The following is a 17620-nucleotide window of genomic DNA, read 5'->3' as shown; positions in this document are numbered from 1 at the left end:
ATTGCTCTAAAAAATTTGAAAGATAATCAAAAGCTAAAACATGTGTTTGAAAGACTGAGGCTGTACCTTCACAATAAAAATAAAATGAGATGTGTCAAAGTAAAATGTCAGAGAAATCAACTGTCAAACTTAGTACTTAACATTCTGACTGCCATGTCAGTTATATTTCACTCAGGCTAGTTTTGAGCCCAGAGCCTTTTGAAGCAAAACTCTGCAGTTGGTTTGTGAAAATCTTACTTGTTGATATTCTTATTGTTGCAATTAATATTGAGAATTCTAAAAATGTAGACTGTGTTGCATATAATTCACACACAGAAAACAATAAAAAATAAATTAGAAAGGATCGTTTTGTTTTAATAAAACACCATGAGGCCGGGCGCGCTGGCTCACGCCTGTAATCCTAGCACTCTGGGAGGCCGAGGCGGGCGGATTGCTCGAGGTCAGGAGTTCGAAACCAGCCTAAGAGCGAGACCCCGTCTCTACTCTAAATAGAAAGAAATTAATTGGCCAACTAACATATATAGAAAAAAATTAGCTGGGCATGGTGGCACATGCCTGTAGTCCCAGCTACTTGGGAGGCTGAGGCAGTAGGATCCCCTGAGCCCAGGAGTTTGAGGTTGCTGTGAGCTAGGCTGACGCTATGGCACCACTCTAGCCTGGGCAACAAAGTGAGACTCTGTCTCAAAAAAAATAAATAAAATAGGCCAGGCGTGGTGGCTCACGCCTGTAATCCCAGCTCTCTGGGAGGCCGAGGCGGGCGGACTGCTCAAAGTCAGGAGTTCGAAACCAGCCTGAGCGAGAGTGAGACCCCGTCTCTACTATAAATAGAAACAAATTAATTGACCAACTATATATATAGAAAAAAAAATTAGCCGGGCATGGTGGCGCATGCCTGTAGTCCCAGCTACTCGGGAGGCTGAGGCAGGAGGATTGCTTGAGCCCAGGAGTTTGAGGTTGCTGTGAGCTAGGCGGATGCCACGGCACTCACTCTAGCCTGGGCAACAAAGGAAGACTCTGTCTCAAAAAAAATAAAATAAATAAATAATAAATAAATAAATAAATAAAATAAAACACCGTGGCCCCAGGGACAATAATTTTTTCTAGTGTGGCAGTCAGTGTGTTAAGAAGATCGGACATTTCACACTCAATAACCTAGTTACTTTTAAGATTGGAAGGAAATGCAGAGATTATCTTTTCTAGGCCTTATACAAATTTAATCTCCCTTTCTAAATTCACACCCTGTGTACGGTCACATATCGTGTTCCACATGAAACATTTCTCTTATTTCTTCCTTTCCTTATTTTCTAATCTTGGTACGTTCCACAGCATGCTACCCCCTTCCCCACTTCCACCCACATCTATCTAAATCTTCCTCCCATTTAGCCTGAAATCCAGAGAGCTTTTCTAACTACTATCCTGTTCTGAACTATAAACCCACTATTTATTTGTGCCATGATTCACGTGAGTCTAATTAATGTATCACCTCATTTTACCAAATACCTCTCCATAAGAATGCCATCCTAAAACTACATAAAACCTCAGTCTCCAAAATATGTTTCTATACATATTAGATCCTTATAGCAACCCTGAGAAAGATAGATAAAGCAAGATTATCTCTTTTACAGATGAGTAAACACATCTTAGGTTTAAAAGGACTACCACGGCTAATTATTTTAGAGTGTGGATTAAAACCCAAGTATTCTGATTTCCAGCCTACTTCTCCTTCTGTATGTGCTAAGACAAATACTCTTTGGTTCTCAAATACTGTGTGAAGCGCCTCAGCAATTCATTCACAGTGGCACTGTAGAATACTTTAAATTTTTGAGGGAAACCTACCAGTAAATACCTGATATCTGCCACTGAGTGCCTTATTAGCCTTGAGGTAGTTCATAGCTTCAAGATTAGATTGCACTATATTCCTTCTGAGGGCATATTTTTGTGAAGCTGGGTTTCTAGCAGTTGCTGTCATTAAAAAGTACTATGCAAAAATTAAAGTAGAACAGGAAATGACAGTGGTGGTATCCAATCTGATCCAAACATTGGAGAAGCTGTGCAGTGACTAACAGGTGTACATATCCTAACAGTAATTAATCATGGTTATTTAAGAAAAAAATTATTTTTTTTCTTTTATGTGTATAACTTTTTATATGGCTACAAGTTGTTAAAATATAAATACTTTGTTCTTCGGACCTAGCTACTTAATAAACAGAACTACTAGATATTTCTTTTGGCTTAGGGGTACCATGAAAAAATTACTTAAGATAATATAAGTGTTATAAATTGAGAAAGTTTGGAAACTTCTGTTCCTCAGTGTCAAATATGGAAAAGTTCCTGTGGTAAGAAACAATAAGCTAAGTTTCCAATACAACAGTGTGCAGTACAGATATAACAAAATTAAAAGCTGCACACTGGTAGCTCACTGGCCAAATCTGGCTTGTGTGGTGTTTTTAACAAATCTTGAGCCAAACTTAAAAAACCAGGGGACTCTTTATACAAATATAAGTCTCTGGCTTCTCTCTGCAAAATAGAGGATCAAGCAACACAGGACTTACACTATAGCAGGGCAATAATCAGCTGTAGCTGAGAAGCAGCTATCTCCTTTTGAAGAGGCATGTGTTTTCCAGTTTGTCTCAGTCTCTACCACTCACATCATCTAAGCATGGGCAATTATACCAGACTACCTTCACTGATATCATCTGCCTGTCCTCTAAGGCCTGTATGTGTGACTCTCTAACCTGATAAAGTAGAGGTAATGATTTATTGAAAACAAAAGCACAGAATTTAAAATATAGGAAATCAATATCTGGTAAGACCTAAGAGAAGACTCTTTTCGTCTGCCACAACCTAGTTATATGACTTGAGTCAAATCAATTATCTTGCATAATTTCCTGATCTGTTAAATGAACATAACTTATTCTATTGAGTTCATAAGATATAGTAAAATAAATGCACTAAAACCCCTTTAATGCTATATTTTTAAAAGGCATCACTATTATTTTTAAAAATCAACACCTGAAATTCTCTCTTCTTACACTCACCTTGAGAATTTTAACAACAACTTTTTCATTATTTGTGATGTTGATAGCTTCAAATACTTCACTGTATTTACCCCGACCTAATTTTCGAACCAGCTGGTAGTCATCTTGATTTCTGTGGACAAAAAAGTCAAAGTCACAGTGATTAAAAAAGTTCAAATTATCAAGCACCAATTCTACTTATAAAACTCTATTACCAGGAGGAATAACAGAAATAAAAGGTATTTAAAATAATTCCCAAATTGGATTCATTGCATTTTTTTAATTGGGCTTACTAAAAATGTGTTCCAAATCCTAGTATAAGAAAATTTAAGCCTTTCAATTATTCTCTCAAAATTCCAAATTATTCACATCTCTATTGGTGTAACACACAGCTAGCTTATATCAGTCAGAATTTGTTATGAATACATCTGTCTCCAACAACAGACAGCTTTCCCTTAGAGAATAATTTTTATACACTTCTGTCCTAGTGCTTGGCCCTGTGTTGACACTTAATTCATGAATCACAGTTAGGGGTCCCTTTCTCTACTTTTACACATATTCCATGAAAATTAAGCAATATCAAAGGCAATAAACAGAGGTAAAGAAGAGTAAGGGAAATGCCAACATTTTCCCCCAACCCTGCTTCCAACTTAGAGGACTATGCTCAAAAGAATGACATGATTCCTTTAGTAAGGCCTAAATTCTATTTACTCCTGCTGAAGATACTAAGAATTAAGTATGCACCAAATCAGCCATTCATTTTTCTCAAGCATCTAAAAAGAAGTGAATGAATGGAGAAGGCAAAAGGTGCCAAGAACAATGGATGAGGGTAAAGAGGCTCCCAGTTCTGATTGAGTTATCTTCTTGTGGAGGGCATATAAAACAAATGCAACCAAGCAAATGGCACCAATGCCAAAAACCAAGAAGGGCCATTTAGTGTCATTTAAGCAGAAATAAGTGTAAAGCACTCAATTTGAAGATAGTGGTTGAAATTTCTACAGTAAAACACAGTATTACCTAAAGTTCAAAGCCTGTGACATAAGACGGGAACTGTTAAATTATCAATAGTGATAACATTTATTGGTATTGTATCATTGGTTCTTGAAGGTAGCTTTAAAGATAGTGCCTTCTTATGCAGAGGCAATGTATTTACTGTTAAGAATCCTCACGCTTGTAATCCTAGCACTCTGGGAGGCTGAGGAGGGAGGATTGTTTGAGCTCAGGAGTTCGAGACTAGCCTGAGCAGGAGCGAGACCCCGTCTCTACTATAAATGGAAATTAGCCAAACAACTAACAATATAAAAAATTAGCCGGGCATGGTGGCGCATGCCTGTAGTCTCAAGCTACCCAAGATGGTAAGGCAGGAGGATCGCTTGAGCCCAGGAGTTGGAGGTTGCTGTGAGCGAGGCTGATGCCACGGCACTCTAGCCCAGGCAACAGAGTGAGACTCTGTCTCAAAATAAAAAAAAAAAGGAATCATGGCATAAGTCAAGATTAAAAACACACCCTATGATAATTTAGGAAGACAGTGTTTAACCACTTATAAGCTATAGAAATCACATGCAAGTCAGATGTAAAAATATAGCATACAGGATTTGTAGCTTTATGAATTTTTCAAATTGCTTTCTTTTGCACTTAAATGTCAAAATGCTTTTATAACGAAAAGTATGATCTGATCAATTAAATGCCTACCACATTGGGACAGGAAACACAAACATCCAAATGAGTCTGCACAGAGAATTAGGAGGGCAAACACAGCTGTTAAGGCAGACTACAACTGTTCAAGATGGAATTGAATTCCATCTTACACATGCCTTGTCTCATGTTAAGGGCAATTGTTTAAGGATTTAATTTGGCATCTCATCAGAAAGAAGATACCTTTCTGGAGAACTGTTTGTTTCATCCTACAGTATCATCATGGGACAACATTCTCTGACCTCAAAAACACTTTATGTAAGAGTTTGGTGTTTTCAAAGTCTCTCAAGTATCAATCCTCATCTATCTGCAATGCTCTTAGCTTGAGAAGCAAGCTGATAGCTACTTCTGTTGCCAGCTTTGTATACCAAATACAGACATGCCTCACTTAACAACAGAAGGAATACTTTCTGAGAAATGTCTCTAACATCAGAGTGTACTTACACAAATCTAGATGGTATAGCATACTCCACACCTAGGCTACAGGGTAAAGCCTAGGCTACAAACCTATACAGCGTGTTACTATATTAAATACTGTAGGTTACTGTAACACCAAGGTATTTGTGTATCTAAACACAAAAGAGGTAAAGTATTGCTGACATTATGATGGCTTGGCTATGGCATCACTAGGGGAAAGGAATTTTTCAGCTCCACTATATATAATATTTATGGGGCTACTACTATACATGCAGGCCCCATCATTGACTGAAATGTTATGTGATGCACGACTGTAAATAAATCAGAGAAAAGGATAAGAAGAGACTGAAATGATTTTTAAATGATAAGCCCACCAAAATTGTTTACTTGCTAAAGCAACATTTTGCTTTTTTATTACAAAACCAAACTTTTAGCTCAAAAGAAGAAAACACATATTAGGCTTTGCTTTTGAGGTTTGTAGATGCAGAGTCAAGGTTGTTTACTAACAAAAATTACTCAACAAATCTGTAAGATTCAGCTTTTTGGGTGAGTATAGCAAAGTAAATAAAAACAATTACCCCCATTCCACCACATGTGATTCGTAATCCCAGTATTCTCGGGGTCTGTGCGTATTAACATCTGTGTAAACTCTGGCCCTGCTTGGCACGGGTCCCGACATGTCAGACAGGTTGGCGGACAAAGCTGGACTTGATGTTTGGAGATCTGGCAAGTCACCGTGTTCAGAGGCAGCTGGGGGTAAGACCTCGTTTCAGACCTGTTTTCTTCAAACTGCAGAAACAAAATGCACAAAGGCCAAGAAGTTATTTTTTTAAAGTATATGAGAAGAAAAAAAATATCATTTTATGAATAATAATGGCCTCGAATATAGCTCTGGTTCTCCTACCTGTTAACCAATGACTATATCCCAACTGTGTCAACTACAATGTTTCCTATAACATGAAAAAAATTCTAAGAAATAAACTGATATTTGCCTTAATCATATTTGCAAAGTAATAGCCTGTTACTTCTGCATGGAAAATTTTCTTTGTAAGATAGCCTGAAAGGGAAAAATAGCATCAAGGATAGATGCATCAGCATTACCACTATTTATACATTCTACAAAAGGTATTGGCAAGAAAAGTACTTTTCTTTCAGCAGCTTTCTACAACTCATGTAGGGGTGCTAAAAGGCTCTAGAATGGTGGCAAAGCCAACAGTACAAACTGTCAGTCTGACTATATTTGATGAAACCAGGAAGGGAATAAAGACTTGTTTTCATACACCAAAGTTTAATGTCATCTTATATTCATCCAAATCACTTGGGGGAACCTTTAAGTAATAATCAGTAGACCCTTGATAACTAGTTGAAAGGTACATTTGATTTCATTAAATGTAAAAAGTGAAATCAGTAATTTTTTTCTTGATTTAACACAAGACAGTAATATAGATTAGCTGAGCTAATGCAAAATTTGACACTGGAGAAAATCAGTAAAATTTAGAAGCATGCTATCAAATCAGTCTCTTTTTTAATCATGTCTTGCCATGATGTCTAATAATGATGACTATTCCAATCTTTTTGTCTTTGTTCTCTAAAATTCCTACAACTTTTGTTGATTCCCTTCACTATGTATTTAATTAAAAATGTATTGAGTCTCCAGGTATGATAAGCTCAGAAGGACACATCACCTATGCAATTTTTTGCCTGAGATTGCATAACCTCACTCTAAGTACTAGGAAACAATGGACAAACAGAAAAAGAAGTGTCTATTAAAAAAGGGGAGGAGGCACTGTATTTCTAAAAAATGTCAATATCATAAAAGGCAAAGGGAGGCTAAAGAGACATTGCATAAATGCAATACCCTACTCTTGACTGTATCCTATACTGCAGGGGAGGGAAAGTGGGAAGGAGATGCTATAAAAAACAATACTGGCAAAATTGGAATTTAGATGATACTTCATTTTTGTTGAAACATTTTCATTTAGAATTTTTTTTTAAGAGACAAGGTCTCAGCTCTATTGTGTAGGCTGGAGTACAGAGGTGCACAGCCTTGAATTCCTAGGCTCAACTGATCTTCCCGCCTCAGCCTCCAGAGTAGCAGGGATTATGTGTGCACTACTGTGCCAGACTAATTTTTAAATTTTTTAATAATCAGGATCTCACTACATTGCCCAGGCTGGTCTTGAACTCCTGGCCTCAAGCAACCCTTCCATCTCAGCCTCCAAAGAAGCCAGGATTACAGATGCCAGCATAGCACCCAGTTTGTTGAAATGTTTTAAAAAATTGTGGTAAAATATATGTAGCATAAAATTTACCAGTTTAACCAAATTTAAACGTAAAATTCAGTGGCATTAAGTACATTCCCATTCTTGCACTACTATCACCACACTATTTCTAGAAATTTTAACCAGCTGTCGTTAACTTCCAGCCTCTGAGTGCTAGTTAACACACACAGGTGGAGATGACATTACAAAATGAGTCCTCATTTCTCCCTGGAAACCACTTGACTCATGGGAACTATTCCCCAACTCCTTATTTGCTAGCCCATGTACATTCTTTTTTTTGTTCTTTTTTTTTGGAAGTAAACAGCGAAGGAATCATGTACATTCTTATCATCCAGTCTTCCTCTGCTCTCGCAAAGGCCTTTGCAATCTCTGTGAAGAGCAAAGTAAGACTAATTACTAATGAAACTCTTGAGATTCTCAAGTATTTGAATGACCCTTGCAGCTTTGGGTCTCATCAGTTGGGACCTAATTTATGAACTGGTAGATATGATTCTCCACTGGGAGGATGACTAGCTAACTATTATGCAGCACCCTAAAGAGGTGCTTCACTATAGTATCATGCATACCAAATAATCTGCTTATAGTAAGAGGGGTACTCACATGAATTTCAAATGGTAGGCCTTCATCATTAATTACATGGGAACAGAGGGTTCTTGAACTGTGGCTCTGCAACTTCAGATAAATAAAACAGCACTGAAAGGGATGGGGGGGGACTTTGAAGGGATGATGATAAAGAGGGGATGTGAAAAGACAGGGAAGAGATGTGATCAAAGATAAATATTATTTAAGTTTGTTTTCATTTTTCTTTGGAGATGGAGTCTCACTATGCTGCCCAGGCAGACTTAAAAACTCCTGGGCTCAAGTAATCCTTCTGTTTCAGCCTCCCAAATAGCTGGTGTGCATCACCATGCCCGGCTAATTTTTCTATTTTTGGTAGAGACCGGGTCTCTTTATGTTGCTCAGGCTGGTCTTAACCTCCTGGCCTCAAGCAATCCTCCCATCTTAGACTCCTAAAGTACTGGAAATACAGGCGTGAGCCACTGCACCTGGCCTCATTAAAGATTTTATCTGTGGACTAAGGGTAACAAAATTCATTAAAAAGTTTTTTGGTTTTTTTTTGAGACGGAGTCTCACTTTGTTGCCCAGGCTAGAGTGAGTGCTGTGGCATCAGCCTAGCTCGAAGCAACCTCAAACTGGGCTCAAGCAATCCTACTGCGTCAGCCTCCCAAGTAGCTGGGACTACAGGCATGCGCCACCATGCCCAGCTAATTTTTTCTATATATGTGTTAGTTGGCCAATTAATTTCTTTCTATTTATAGTAGAGACAGGGTGTTGCTCTTGCTCAGGCTGGTTTCAAACTCCTGACCTCGAGCAATCTGCCCGCCTCGGCCTCCCAGAGTGCTAGGATTACAGGTGTGAGCCACCTCGCCCAGCCTCATTAAAAAGTTTTAAGCAGAAAAGTGACCCATATGTACATTTAAAACAATTTTACTCTGGCTGGGTGTGGGTCAGGACTTAGGGAGAAAGAAGGCTATTATAGTAGCACATAATGGCTGCTTGAGCAGTGGAGATAAGCACTAATTTGAGGAACAAAATTTATGGTGTAAAATCAATAGCTCTGGATGGACTAGAAAATGTGGTAAGAAGTGGGAAGTGACTTTTAAATTCTGGTTTGACTGTTGGTGCTATTAATGAAAACAAAACATTCTGGAAGAGAGCTCACATGATAAGTTTTAGACTTAAGGTTAAAATGGCTTTGAAATCTCAAAAGGAGATTCTAAACAGATAGATATTATAAGTCCAGAGCTTCAAGAATTTCTCAGCTTAAACATCTAATTCTCCCAACTGTCTGAGGCAAGCATTAGGTCCCCTAGTTTACAAATAAGAATATCTAGTACAAGGCTGGGTACGGTGGTTCATGCCTGTAATCCCAACATTTTGGGAGGGCAGGAGGACTGCTTGAGGCCAGGAGTTCAAGACCAACTTGGGCAACATAGTGAGACTCTGTCTCTAAAAAAATTTTTTAAACCAAAAAATTAGCCAGGAACAGTAGCGCACACCCGTAATCCCAGCTACTTGGAAGGCCAAGGCAGGATGATTGCTTGAGGCCAGGAGTTTGAGCTTGCAGTGAGCTATGATGACACCACTGTACACTAGCCTAGGTGACAGAGAGAGTCCTGTCTCAAGGAGAGGAGGGGAGGGAAGAGGAAAAAGAAAACTCTGATTTATAGAAAAGTATTATCTTTCCTAATAATTTCCATTTTAAATTATCTTACTTTAGTATTGTTCTTTTGTTCCCATGTAATTGCATGAAAGAAGGTGTAACTTTAGTGGCTAATAATTTCAGGCCACTATGTCTACCTAAAAGCCTTCAGAGTGATTATGAAGACAAGGCTAAGTCTTGTGTACTCAATGTTTAGAATAATAGAAGCTATGAAAAAGTATCTTGTTAATAAATTTTTCCCTCCTGAAGTCAGACTATGTCAAGCCAATTTCATGGCTCTGCATGACCTGTTATTCAGTAAAATATAAGTAAATAAAAAACTCCATTAAACCATAAGGCTAAATTATGCATGGCCAAAAGTATAAGTTCACAGGCATATACTAAATATAGAATTAACTTCAATAAAAACTTCCCTTTCCCTTAGCTAGCTCCTTCCTCTAATCTCTTCTGTTCTGTTCCATTCCTATTTTTCAATTTGGAAACAATAAAGAAAACAGAAGCTTAGTAATGGTCTAATACCAGAAAACTGTCCAAATCTGATTAGTCATTTCTGCTAATGTATTTTTATTGAGGAATTTCCTAGTATTAGAAATGGAAACGATTGTTTTGGAACTTTTAAAAAGTCCATTTTCTAACTGTAATATAGTTAGTTGTATTAGTTCTTTCTAACCCTAATGTTTATTTTCTTAAAAAAATAAAATAAAATCCCCCTCCCATTACTAGATCAACCATAGCAAATGAACAAGATCTCAAAATCATCCAGAACAGACAAAGACTTCTATGGTAAAGAATAAGGGCCAGCATGGGCACTCACACCTGTAATCCTAGCACTTTGGGAGGCTTAAGTGGGAGGATTGCTTGAGGCTAGGAGTTCAAGACCAGCCTTGGCAACATAGCAAGACCCCATCTCTCTACAAAATTGAAAAATTAGCTAGGCGTGGTGATGCGCACCTGTTGTCCCAGCTTCTTAGGAGTCTTGGGCAGAAGAACTGCTTGAGCCCAGGAGTTTAAGGTTGCAGTGAGCTATGATGACACCACTGTACTCTACGGAGACTGTCTCAAAAAAAAAAAAAAAAGAACAAGGACTGTGCTTAGATTGCACTAACTGCATGGTTTAGAGGGAAAGCAGCTATATGAGGAACCAACCACCTTTTAAGCATTGCTGCAGAGAACAAATAAACTCTTTTTCCAAGTAATCAGGTAGAGTAAACTAGTAAGAGATAAGATTTGTGGAACTCAGGGGGAAGATACACTTTCCTGCCTTATTGTAGAAGCCAAAGTAAAAAATTTAGTGAAACAAACTTGCTTTTCTCCCTTTATAAAAGTGGCATTGGTTAAAAAGCCAAACAAATACAAAAAGCACGAGTAGCTAATACTATCATAATTACTTGTCTCACATGTCCAGAGTTGTCCTCAATTTCTCTCTTCTTTTCAAATCAAGAGGAGAATGCTCATTCAGTAAGCATTTATTGAACACTTACTACGTACCAGGAAATGTGTGCCTGGTTGCCAGGAAGGGATTCTTTCTCTAGGCCCTGGAGAATAAAGAGAAAGTATATCTGCTCTCAGACAGAGAAAACAGACCATTACAATCTCAAGTGATCAGTGTTGGAAAGAATTAAGTCATGGTGCTCTGTAGGCATTGAAGGGTATTTAAACCACCAACAACCAATCATTCATTCAACAAATATTTATGGAGGGCCTAAAATGTCTGGGGAAAAGCTGTCAGGGAAAAAATAACATCTAAGCTTACTTTTATAGGATGTATAAGAATTATTCAGATGAAAAGCACTAAAACAAGAAATTGTAAAGCAAAACATTTTAAGCAAGTTAAGAATTTTAAAGACCAGCCAAGGGTGGTGACATGTGCCTAATAGTCCCAGCTACTCTCCCCACTACTTGGGAGGATCACTTGAGCCTAGGAGTTCGAGGCTGACGTGACCTATGATCACACCACTGCACCCTAGCCTGGGCAACAGAGTGAGACCATGTCTCTAAAGAAAAACAAATTTTTTAAAGACCTATAATTGTGTACTTTAAAATGATGAAAAGTTGGCACACCTTATTATTCCCTATAAGAAGCACATCAGTGGCTCACGCCTGTAATCCTAGCACTCTGAGAGGCCAAGGCAGGTGGATTGCTCGAGGTCAGGAGTTCGAAACCAGCCTGAGCAAGACCCCATCTCTACTATAAATAGAAAGAAATGAATTGGCTAACTAATATATATATACAAAAAATTAGCTGGTGGCGCATCCCTGTAGTCCCAGCTATTTGGAAGGCTGAGGCAGAAGGATTGCTTGAGCCCAGGAGTTTGAGGTTGCTGTGAGCTAGGCTGACGCCACAGCACTCACTCTAGCCTGGGCAACAAAGTGAGACTCTGTCTCAAAAAAAAAAAAAAAAAGCAGCACATCAGATCAGTAACCCTTTTATATCTGATTTGGAGACTATTAGTCTACTCTACTCAACTGTTACAGTTTGTGCTTAAAACAAATAGAATAATTTACAATCTTTGTGATTCTTTCTTTCTTTTCCTTTCTCTACTCCCCACACAAACCAGTTTCACTACAGAGGTTAATTTTAGATGTCAATGTGACTGGATTAGGAAATACCTAGAGAATTGGTAAAGCAATACTTCTGGGTGTGTCTATGAGGATGTTTTCAGAAGACTGGCCGTGAGTCAGTGGACTAAGTGGGGAAGATCTGCCCTCAATTGGGTGGGCACCATCCAATCAGTTGGGAGCCTGAATAGAACAAAAAAAAGTATTTCCCTTTCTCTCTTGGAGCTGGGACACACTCTTCTCCTGCTCCTGGACATCCCAGGACTTACATCAGAATCATCCCAACACTGCCGCCCTATCCCCACCACCATCTCCTGCCTTCTTAGCCTTTTAGACTTAGACTGAGCAAGGCTACTGGCATTCCAGGGTCTCCTGCTTGCAGATAAGATAGCCTGGCCAATTCCCCTGATAAATCATCTTTTGTATATTTATATATCCTATTGGTACTGTCTCTCTGGAGAACTCTAACACAGTCACAAAGCAAAATGCCTAGAAAGACAAGTAGCTAAGTGGTATAGATGATTCAAAGTAAGAAATCAAGATTTCTGCAGGCAATTTTCATGTTTTGATTAATGGCAGGCTAGGCTATTTGGGTCAACCCTCCCACTGATGACAAATAAAGAAAAGAGATGAAACACATTCACACTCTCTCACACACAAACATACTCTCTCTCTTCTCACTCATTCTTGAATAATATAGAGACATAATTATAGCCAAAAGTGAATAGAAAATGGGAACCCAGAGACGCAAGCAAGCAAGGAAGCTCAAAGGGCCTTTGCTGATCCCTAAAAATTAGAATTTTGTTCTGACATAAATCACAGCCCAGAGCTCTCACAAAGTGAGGAGTCTAATAGGGGACCCTTTCCATAATAAGCTGGGACTTCAGAGGGTTACACCCTAAGGGTGAGAGTGAATGGAGAGAAGATACAGGGAGGAATTAAAGGTTATCAGTGTGCATTATCATACCTTAAGTTTGTTTTAAGGTGGTTCCTGGACCAGTAGTGTCCACGGATACCTCATAAAAGCAAGCTCGCAGTGGAGAAAGTGGGCTACAGGCCTCAAATGATTCTTACCAATAATTTTTCAAATATAATGTCCTAGCAGAATTCAAAAAACAAAACTTTTAGAAATAAGTAAAATGGATTGATTTAACAGTAAATCCAACAAATCTGAAAACAAAACAATCGACTGAAAAATAGACTAGAAACTGTCCACAACATAGCAGGAGTCAAAACTATAGAAAAATAAGAGGAAAAACACAGTGAAACAGTTTGAGATACTTTTAATTGGTATTAGTAGAAAAGGAGAGAATGGAGCAAAGGCAATAAAGCTGAAAATTTCCAGAAGCAATCAGACACAATCAAATCCCAAGAAGCCAACAATTTTCAAATAAGATCAATAAAATAAAAAGAAATCCACAACTAAACATATAATCATAAAACAGCAGAAAAACCAAAGCTGGGCAAGGTGGCCAACTACTTGGGAGGCTGAGGCAGAGGAATGCTTGAGCCCAGGAATTCAAGGCTCAAGCAACATAGTGAGAGAGCATCTCAAACAAATAAAAATGAAAACAAAAGACAAAAACAAAAGAGAAATCTGAAAAGCAAGCAGAGAAAAAGATTACATTCAAAGAACATAACAGCTGATTTTTCAAAACAATGAAGCAAAGATAGCTTAATATCTGTAGTGTGCTGAAAAAAATAGCTGCCAAATTAAAATTCTATTGTTAAGCAAATATCTCTAAAGAAAGAGATTTTTAAAAACTCCATTTGGAAGGTTTGAGTTGAATGAGAAAATGAAGAGCAAAAAAGAGGAAAATTTTTAGAAAACTCTAAACATTGACTATATTTAAAAATAACAATGTCTTAAGAAGCTTTAAAAAACAGATTTAAAATACATGACAACAAAAGCATATTACATTGGAGAGATGTCATTAAAGTGTTCTGAGGTCCTTTTATTATCTGAAAAGAGGACAGAGTTATTGTTTAACATTAGCCTTTGATAAGTCATGGTGGTAAGTTATGATATCTATGATGGTAACTCATTACAGAACAAAAATAACATGTATTTCTAAAGTAGAAAGAGGGAAAAAAATAAATGATAAAAAAGAATCCAAAGGAATGGTAAAGAGATGAAAAAAAATCCAGAACATAAGAAACATAGGGGAAAAAAATCAAACTGAGATATGACTAATTATATTAAATATAAATGAAATAAATTATCCACGGAAAAGACAATCAGATTGGATTAACACATTAACTGCCATGAGAGTTGTATTTAACTCATTTTAGTTTTTGTTTTTTGAGACAGAGTCTCACTTTGTTGCCCAGGCTATAGTTAGTGCCATAGCATCAGGCTAGCTCACAGCAACCTCAAACTCCTGGGCTCAATCGATCAATCCTCCTGCCTCAGCCTCCCAAGTAGCCAGGACTACAGGCATGCGCCACCATGCCCAGCTAATTTTTTCTATATATATTAGTTGGCCAATTAATTTCTTTCTATTTTTATAGTAGAGACAGGGTCTCGCTCTTGCTCAGGCTGGTTTCAAACTCCTGACCTCGAGCAATCCACCCGCCTTGGCCTCCCAGAGTGCTAGGATTACAGGCGTGAGCCACCGCGCCCGGCCCCCTCATTTTAGTTTTGACCTCCAGGCCACGTGAAACATATATAAAATGTTCTTATTGTTACAATTAATATTGATAACTTAATTCTAAAAATGTGGATTAAATGAATATAAGTCAATAAATTTTGTTTTCTATTTATATTTACCTTTAAATTACACTCGGAAGTTTTTATTCTATTTTCTTTCCTTTTCTTTTTTTTTTTTTTTCAAACAGAGTCTCTCTCTGTTGTCTGGGCTAGAGTGCCGTGGTGTCAACCTAGCTCACAGCAGCCTCCAACTCCTGGGCTCAAGCGATCCTCCTGCCTCAGCCTCCCAAGTAGCTGGGACTACAGGCACGCGCTACAATCCCCGGCTAATTTTTTCTATGTATTTAGAACAATCAGCTGTTTTCCAGCTAATTTCTTTCTATTTTTTAGCAGAGATGGGTTCTTGATCTTGCTCAGGCCGGTCTCGAACTCCTGAGCTCAAACAATCCTCCCGCCTCGGCCTCCCAGAGTACTAGGAAAAGTTTCTGTTTTTTTTTGTGTGGCAGTCAATGTATTAAAAAGAAATCCAAATGAACAAGATTAATGAAAACAATTCTGAAAAATGATAATAAAACTGAAAAACCCACACTACCCAATTCTCAGACTATTACAAATCTATAGTTATCAAAACTGTTACTAGCACAAAGGACAAAACGTACATCAATGAAACAGAATGGGAAGTACAGAAATACAACCCACACAAATATAACCAATTGATTTTTGAAAAAGGTACAAAGGCAGTTCTCAATGGAGAAAGGAGAATCTTTTCTATAAATGGTTTTGAGACACTTGGAGATCCATATGCAAAATCATGAACATCAATCTAAACCTAACATCTTATATAAAAAACAATTCATAATGGATCATAGATATAAATGCAAAACTATCAAACTTTTAGGAGAAAATCTTACACCCTGGGGTTAGGCAGTTTATAGACACAACACTAAAAGCATGATTCATAAAAGAAAAAACTGGTAAGTTAGACTTCATTGACATTAAAATATTTTTGCCCCCGTGAAAGACACTGTTAAGAGAATAAGATAAGGCAGAGACAAGAAGAAACTATTTGCAAATCACATATCTGACAAAGGATTTGTACCTGTAATATATAAAAAACAATAAGAAAACCATCCAGTTAAAAAATGGGCAAAAGATCTGAACAGACACATCACAAAAGAGGTTATATGGATAAGCATATGAAAACATGCACAACACTGTTAGTTATTAGGGAAATTAAAACTAAAATCACAATGAGATACCACTACTGATCTATTAAAATGGCTAAAATTTTAAAAAACCAGACAAAAAACTGACAATACCAAAAGCTAGTGAGGATGCAGATAAACAGGAACTAATTCCTTCCTGATGGAAATGCAAAATAGTACAGCCATTTTGGAAAACAGTTTAGAAGTTTCTTATAAAGTTAATCACACACTTACCATCCATATAACCAGCACTCCCATTCAAAGGTATTTACTCAAGTGAAATGAAAACCTGTATTTATACAAACTCTTATATGTAAATGTTTATAGTAGCTTTATTCATAATTGTGAAAAAACAGAAACCACCAAGGTGCCCAAAAGGAAAAAAAAGCAAATGGTTTAACCAAGGAATATTTAACAAACTATTCATTTGTGCAACAACATGGATGCATCTTTTCTGTTGTTGTTTGGGTTTTTTTTTTCCTTTTTCTAATTCCTGGAATTAAGAAAAACATGGGATGAATCTTAAATGTATTTTGTTAAGTGAAGAAGCCAGACTCCAAAGGCCTGTAAGTACATATTGTATACTTCCATTTATATGACAGTCTGGAAAAGGCAAAACCATAGGCATAGGGAACAGATGAGTGATTGCCCTATAGCAATGAAACTGTTTCATATAGTACCATAGAGGAGATTACGTCAAAACCCATAGAACTGTATACCACAGAGTAGACATCACTTTATGCAAATTCTTAGCTGTTTGCTGAGAGCACTTAAAAGCAGTGACATTGAGTAGTAATGAGAATACCTAGTGAAGATCTTGGTTTCTAAACATCATTCTCCAATAAAAGGAACGAGAGCTTTTGGAGAAATGGCTGATTCCAGGATTGGGGCAGGAAAATAACGAGATAGCCTGGCAAATATTATAGTCGAAGGGACATGAGAGCCAACCTGAAGGAGCTCCAATGTCTAAAGCTGAAACAACTTGAACAAACTAATAAGAGTACTGAATTTTAACTCCAAAAAATAAAATAAATATCCATACATCCATACTATATAAATTAAAAAATTCCTTATTTAAGAATTCCAACTAATATCTGTGGACAGATAGGAACAGAAGACCACCATTTGACCAGCACAGTATTTGCTGCATGCAACATTCATGGACAGATGCTAAAATTAGTGAGTAAAGCTTTTAGGACAAACAGGTCATTTGCATAGCCTCAAAGTATCTCCTCCAGGATGTTTGTTAATTACTATGGTGGTTTTAACATGTGTCCACAAATTAATATGCCTCCCTTGAGGAGGCAGAGTTTAATCTTCTTCCCCTTTGAAAATGAGAGGAACTTAGGAATGTCATTCTAATGCATAAGTATGTAAAGGGAGAAACAGTAACTCTACAGTGGAAAATTCTAGCAGACACTACTGAACTATCACTCATAAGTCACACTGACATCATATACCCAATATAATGTGATGAGAAGGGCACTTCACCTTTGCGGCAGTATTTGCAAAATAATAACCACAGTATAATCTTGAGAAAACATCAGTCAAATCTAAACTGAAGGATATTC

At 37.5% G+C, this 17620-nt stretch overlaps 1 protein-coding gene across 1 annotated transcript in view; it reads right to left on the bottom strand.

The window, feature by feature from the left end:
• The window catches only part of CSNK2A1 (casein kinase 2 alpha 1), a 57703-nt gene that overhangs the window by 23189 nt on the left and 16894 nt on the right, over positions 1-17620 (bottom strand). The window contains exons 2-3 of the mRNA XM_012755020.2: positions 5708-5918; positions 3039-3150 (exon numbers count right to left, since the gene is read on the bottom strand). Coding sequence (XP_012610474.1) covers positions 3039-3150; positions 5708-5808 — 213 coding nt within the window. The 5' untranslated portion in view covers positions 5809-5918. The remainder of the gene's footprint in view (positions 1-3038; positions 3151-5707; positions 5919-17620) is intronic.

Source organism: Microcebus murinus, chromosome 16, assembly GCF_040939455.1.
Source record: "Microcebus murinus isolate Inina chromosome 16, M.murinus_Inina_mat1.0, whole genome shotgun sequence".
Taxonomy (NCBI): domain Eukaryota; kingdom Metazoa; phylum Chordata; class Mammalia; order Primates; family Cheirogaleidae; genus Microcebus; species Microcebus murinus.
Note: the sequence above shows the minus strand (reverse complement) of the source record. Positions and strands in the feature narration are given on the sequence as shown.